Source organism: Arachis stenosperma, chromosome 1, assembly GCF_014773155.1.
Source record: "Arachis stenosperma cultivar V10309 chromosome 1, arast.V10309.gnm1.PFL2, whole genome shotgun sequence".
In the NCBI taxonomy this organism is placed as follows: Eukaryota; Viridiplantae; Streptophyta; class Magnoliopsida; order Fabales; family Fabaceae; genus Arachis; species Arachis stenosperma.
In genome coordinates, this window is record NC_080377.1 from 18470367 (window position 1) to 18477145 (window position 6779).

The 6779-nt window shown below is 38.7% G+C and overlaps 1 protein-coding gene across 1 annotated transcript; it reads left to right on the plus strand.

Moving 5' to 3' along the window:
- Positions 1-1192: 1192 nt before the first annotated feature.
- LOC130976238 (uncharacterized) lies at positions 1193-4134 on the plus strand. The gene is made up of 3 exons (XM_057901045.1): positions 1193-1457; positions 3500-3551; positions 3669-4134. Exons 1-3 carry the CDS (start codon positions 1193-1195, stop codon positions 4132-4134), a joined length of 783 nt encoding a protein of 260 aa, XP_057757028.1.
- The last annotated feature ends 2645 nt before the right edge of the window (positions 4135-6779 follow it).

Sequence of the window (6779 nt, forward strand, 5' to 3'; positions counted from 1 at the left end):
AGAGATTTGGTATAGGAGGAATATGAAGATTCTCGAGTTCAAATAACCTTCCGACCTTACGTCCAGTCCCGATGATTTGTCCCGTCCGAGGATCCTGTACACGACAACCAGAAACAAAAAAAGTGACTTCAAAACCCAGATTAACAAGTTGACCAACAGAAATAAGATTGAAGTTTAATTTGGGAATATAATAAGTATCAGGAAGATTAAGAGTTGACTTGGATATAGAACCCTTGTGTGTTGCGTGCAAGAGGGAGCCATTTTCAGTATTGGTAGAAGGTCCATTTGTAGTGGTAGACATGGACGAGAAAATATTACGCAACAGAGACATGTGATTAAAGCAACCCGAGTCAAAGTACCATTTAGAATTACCTGGAGAGGGTGGAAAAAGCAGCATGTATATTACCAGAAATAGAGAGAAGATGCTGAAGAAGAGATGCAATATCAGAAACAAAGACAGGAGATGAGTTGAGTGGACTAGGACGTGGTGGGCGAGTAGGATAGGCAGTAATTAAATGTCCCGAGAGCTTGCAGTAACGGCAGAACAGCTGTGAACAATGGTAGCTAATATGACCTTTCTGGTGGCATGTGCGGCATTCAACAGAAGGACAGTTGGGGAAGAGGTGCCTAGAACGGTTACAGTTTCGACAGAATTTACCCTTTCTGTCGATGGCAGCAAAAACATCTGGCTTTTCCATGATAGTAGTCACAAAGATCAAAGAGAGGAGAGAAAACGGCAATTTCGGAGCAGAAAATGAGAAATCAGAGTGCATAATCGGAAAGAGCTCACCAAAAAACCTTAGGGAGGGTCCCACTTCTCTGCCATATCAGCGCCACGTCAGCAAACAATGACACGTGGCATCACCTGAGAGGAGAAAGAAGACAGCGTGGCGACGACGTGGCACGCGGGTCGACGGCGGCCGGGTCGGGTCGGTCGCGGGTCAGTGGATACCAAGGATGCCTTGCGTGGTGACACGTGGAAGCGCCAGGAGCGTTTGATCGCGTCCAAGATCCAACGACTGATGAAGCTTCTCGAAGGCAAAACAATAGAGGTGGCCAGCAAGGTTCTGGCGACGCGTGGCGGCGCGTCTGGAGGCGTCTGGTGGCGATGTTGGCGGCGTTGGAAAACTGACAAAGAGAAGATCACAATGATGCCGGAGGTGACGAACCAAACATCAGAAACAGATCGAAAATGAGAGTAAAGAGGCATGGGTGGAATTTGAAAGGAAGATCAACCTGGTCGTGGCAGCGTCTTTCGGCGGAGCGTGGAGGCGCGTCTGACGCTGAATGGCGGCGGTTCTGGTTGCGTTGGAATCACGACGACAAAACGAATAAGATGGTTATGGGGTTGACAAACCAAAGCATCGAAAACGGAACGAAAAAGAGGCCAAAGAACATTGCCAGAAGGAAAAAACAATGGGGCTATGAAAAAAAAGGACCTAAGCTCTTGATACCATGTTAGAAACAACAGACTGAGAGAGTAATCTGAAAAGTGTATTATTGAGTTGTATTCAAAGTTACAATATACAAGGGGTATTTATAGGTGGTAAATGAATCAGAGCAATAAAGGCATAGAATCCTACAATTAATATACAGATATACTAGACGATACTAATTGATCTAAATTGATTCTAATGATTCTCTAACAGTTAGCATGGTACTCTGGGTTTCTTGGTTCTTTTCCTTGACTTGGTGAAGGAGACTTTTACTGAGTTTTCTCTGTCCCTCAAGGATCTGGATAATAAAACCTTTGTCTTCCCACACCTATGTGTGTTGAAGAACTGCCTTGTATTTTGTTTCAATCATGAGAAAACTCATTGGTCTTTGTGGCTGTTAAAGGAGTATGAAGTGCCTCAATCTTGGACTAGATTGACCACTATCCACTACCACCTAATGCTTATTGGTGTTGAGTTACAACCATTGTATATCTGGGAAAATACTCTTCTTATGGCGATTTCATCAACTTCAAAGATAGTTCTGTGTAACTTAGATGATGACGGCTTAGAATTTCCTCTACTGGAACCTACTCCTTTGGATGTCTCAAAGGGATTATGGTTCTGTATTTATCATGAAAGCTTAGTTTCACCATCATATCGTTGCCTTCGAAGTATCTCATCCCAAATATGGTTTATCAAAGCTTAGTGTACAAGCTATCTTCTAAATGCTTTGTTTCTTATCAAGTAATTTTTGTGCCTTCTTTTTGAGTTGCAAGTGTTCATCTGCTCTTGCCTTTGTTGGAATATACTAATGTCTCTTTGCACTTACTGTATAATTTTTGCTTGACATGAAATTCTGATCTTAGATGAAACTTATTATCCCGTAATTTAATGCCTACCACCATTTCCTTTTAATTTGTTGTTTTTGGATCCAAAACTGGACGCTTTACTAGTTGAAGCAATTCAAATATGCTGATAATTGATGCATGAATGATCCGTAGTATTGGGATCCTTATATTATAGAGTTATATTATTAATGATTGTTTTACTAGCAAACAAAATCAAAATTAAACACCCTCCCCCTTCTCCTTTTTGAGGAATCAGCATGATGACATAAGTTATTGATTATTTATGAAAATTAAAACATCAACCTCTCACGAACATATCATATGACTGAAGAATATAAAAGAAAGAAAAAGGCAATAAGAGATATATTTAATGCACTTTATGTTACCAAAAGATAAGAGATATATTTAATTTTTATTGTAAAAAATAATTAAAATTTTTAATTTATTTCGTTAACTGTTCTTAACTTTTGAATAGAACTTAAAACTTTTTTATGTCTTGGATTTTTAAAAAAACTATACAAATTTAAGTATTAAAAAATAATAAGTAACTAATAAACAAATAAAATAAGATTTCAAACTATTCCCATGGGAAAGGAATTGGAAACAAATAGGGCATAGCCTTTAGAGTTGGCATGTTTGTGATTGTCGCTGCCGCTACCCTCCACCAAAATCCGAGCAGTGTAACTTTTCATTAAAGTTGTTGTGATGCATCCTGACGAGAGGAATAGAAAGTTTTTACGAGTCACCAGAAACGACTCGAAACGGCTGTTGCCTTCAACAGTAACGCCATTGTAGCCGCTGCCGATCCTTCCGAATGAACTCACCAGCGAAATCTTGCTGAGGTTTCCGGCGAGGTTGATACTTCGGTTACAGAGTGTGTGCAATTCATGGAGAATCCTAATTTTCAACTCCTAATCTGCCAACGACCATGTTTGGCGTTCAATCGCCGCTGATCCAAGTTTGAGCCATCCACGACTTACTTATCATTCTTGTTGGTTCTACAGATACAAAATATTTAGAGATTTATCGATACGGTCCTTGTTTGGGAATCTTTCCGAACCTACGGAAGTTTTTCGCTTTGCGAGAAAATGTAGCCACAAAATTATTAGCTCTCGCAATGGATTGTTGTACTTGCTTGACATTATTGTCATCGATAATTGTATCAAGCTATGAAATTGTTATACTGGTTGACATCCCAACCATTGGAAATTCTAGGTTTTATAGGAGTTTGCGGCTTCGAATATGATCATGTGAATGAGGAGTGCAAGTTTTGTTCGATTGTAGATCAGATACATAAATAGGAACGGCATAGATCTGAAACCAGAATTTATACATTTTGCCAGAACTATTCCAAGAGAACAATTTAAGAGATCCCATTTCGTAGCATATATGGTGATGGTAAAGGGGTATTTGTGACTGGCACTGCACTCTTAAACTGGATTCGTCTGCATGGCACTCTGGATTTCTCGGTTCTTTTCCTTGACTTGGTGAAGGAGACTTTTACTGAGTTTTCAATGCCCCTCAAGGATCCAGATAATAAAATCTTCGTATTCTCACAGTTATGTGTCCTGAAGAACTGCCTTGCATTTTGTTTCAGTCGTGAGAAAACTCATTGGTTTGTGTGGCTGCTGAAGAAGTATGGAGTGCCTCAATGTTGGACTAGATTGGCCACAATCCACTGCCACTCACTACGTATTGGTTCTGAGTTACAGCCATTGTATATTCGAAAAAATACACTTCTTATGGAGGTTGCATCAACTTTAAAGATAGTTCTGTGTAACTTAGATGATGGCGGCTTAGAATTTCCTCTAGTGGAACCTACTTCTTTAGATGTCTCAATGGGATTGTAGTTCCATAGTTATCATGAAAGCTTAGTGATGAGCGGATAATTTATACGCTTTTTGGCATTGTTTTTAGGTAGTTTTTAGTATGATTTAGTTAGTTTTTAGTATATAATTAGTATTTTTTATGCAAAAATCACATTTCTAGACTTTACTTCGAGTTTGTGTATTTTTTTGTGATTTCAGGTATTTTCTGGTTGAAATTGAGGGACCTGAGCAAAAATCTGATTCGGAGGCTGAAAAAGGACTGAAGATGCTGTTGGATTCTGACCTCCCTGCACTCGAAATAAATTTTCTGGAGCTACAGAAGCCCAATTAGCGCGCTCTCAATTGCGTTGGAAAGTAGACATCTTGGAATTTCCAGCAATGTATAATAGTTTATACTTTTTTCGAGATTTGATGACCCAAACTGGCGTTCTAAGGCAGCATAAAAATTTTGGCGTAAAACGCCCAAATTGGCATAAAAGCTGGAGTTAAACGCCCAAACTGGCACCAGAGCTAGTGTTTAACTCCAAGAGAAGTCTAAGCACGTGAAAGCTTCAATGCTCAGTCCAAGCACACACCAAGTGGGCCCCGGAAGTAGATTTCTGCATCATTTACTTATTTCTGTAAATTCTAGGTTACTAGTTCTCTATAAATATGACCTTTTACTATTGTATTTTCATCCTTTGATCATCTTTTGATCATCCTTGATCTTGGGATCAGGTCTTTGAACCCTTTTTCGATTGTTTCATGTATTTGGGAGGCATGGCCAAATGTATTTTCAACGGTGGAATTTCTATACATCATAGATTAAAGTGTGGAGCTTTGCTGTTCCTCATGAATTAATGCAATTAGTACTGTTTTCCATTCAATTCAAGCTTATTCTTGTTCTAAGATATTCACTCATACTTCAACCTGTTGGATGTGATGATCTGTGACACTCATCATCATCCTCCCTTATGAACGCGTGCCTGACAACCACTTCCGTTCTATTTGCGAGAGCTTGAGTGTGTATCTTTTGGCCTCTTGGTTCATGACGCATGGTTGCCTCTCCTGACAACAGAGCCTCCATTCCGTGCAATCAGAGTCTTCGTGGTATAAGCTAGAAATGGGCAGCATTCTTGAGATCCGGAATGTCTAAACCTTGTCTGTGGTATTCCGAGTATGATTTGGGATGGGATGACTGTGACGAGCTTCAAACTCGTGAGTGTTGGCCGTAGTGACAGTGCGCAAAATGATCAATGGATCTTATTCCAATATGATCGAGAACCGACAGATGATTAGCCATGCGGGAAACCATAGAGGACCATTTTCACTGAGAGGATGGATGATAGCCATTGACAACGGTGATCTATCTACATACAGCTTGCCATGGAAAGGAGTATGAATGATTGGATGAAGGCAGTAGGAAAGCAGAGATTCAAGAGGAACAAAGCATCTCCATACGCTTATCTGAAATTCCCACCAATGAATTGCATAAGTATCTCTATCTTATTTTATGTCTTATTCAGTTTTTAATTATTAAAACCCCATAACCATTTGAATCTGCCTGACTGAGATTTACAAGGTGACCATAGCTTGCTTCAAGCTGACAATCTCCGTGGGATCGACCCTTACTCACGTAAGGTATTACTTGGACGACCCAGTGCACTTGCTGGTCAGCTGCACGGAGTTGTGTATCACGATTTTGTGTACCAAGTTTTTGGCGCTATTGCCGGGGATTGTTCGAGTTTAGACAACTGACGGTTCATCTTGTTGCTTAGATTAGGTATTTTTCTTTTTATTTTGTTCTTCAGAATTTTTAAGAATGAATTCTAGAGGTTCAGATGATGTTTTTATCATCACAGGAGCTAGTTGATTCCCATCAATTTGGCTGTTGTATGTAATGTCCTGCTGAAGCTTGGTTGACCATGTCTAATCTTTTTAGACTGAAGCTTTAGACTAACATTGCATGATTCCTGGAATTCTTATTAAAATTTTTGAGTTTCTTATTTTCTTTTTTTTTTTAAAATAATTTTCGAAAAATACAAAAAAATTTATAAATCATAAAATAAAAAATATTCTTGTGTTTCTTGTTTGAGTCTAGTGTCAATTTTTAAGTTTGGTGTCAATTGCATGTTTTTATTTTTCTTGAAAATTTTCGAAAACTCATGCATGGTGTTCTTCATGATCTTCAAGTTGTTCTTGATGATTTTCTTTGTTTGATCTTTAAATTCTCTTGTTTTGTGTCTTTTGTTGTTTCTCATGTGCATTCTCAATTTGTTAGTGTCTCTAGTATCAAAATTTCTAAGTTTGGTGTCTTGCACGCCTTTCTTTTCTTAAAAATTTTCAAAAAAATATGTTCTTGATGTTCATCTTGACATTCAAAGTGTTCTTTGCATGCATTATTTATTTGATCTTAGTTTTTCATGATTAGTTGCATTTTGTTGTTTTTCTCTCATCATTAAAAATTCAAAAAATTTTCAAAATTATGTTTTTTTCAAGTTAATAATACAGAGAATTGAAGATTCAGAACATACAGCAGAGGAATCACAGAGAAAATGCTGGGCGTTTAAAACGCCCAGTGAAGAAGGAATTCTGGCGTTTAAACGCCAGCCAGGGTACCATTCTAGGTGTTTAACGCCCACTTGGCTACCATTCTGGGCGTTTAACGCCAGGATAGCACCAAGGAG

Bases quoted from the DNA above. Each gene is read 5' to 3' on its own strand.
- LOC130976238 (XM_057901045.1), top strand. From the start codon at position 1,193: ATGAGAGTAAAGAGGCATGGGTGGAATTTGAAAGGAAGATCAACCTGG. The intron at 1,458-3,499 runs GTTAGAAACAAC...TGGAAATTCTAG, and splicing joins ACCTAAGCTCTTGATACCAT to GTTTTATAGGAGTTTGCGGC. The intron at 3,552-3,668 runs GTTTTGTTCGAT...CCCATTTCGTAG, and splicing joins CATGTGAATGAGGAGTGCAA to CATATATGGTGATGGTAAAG.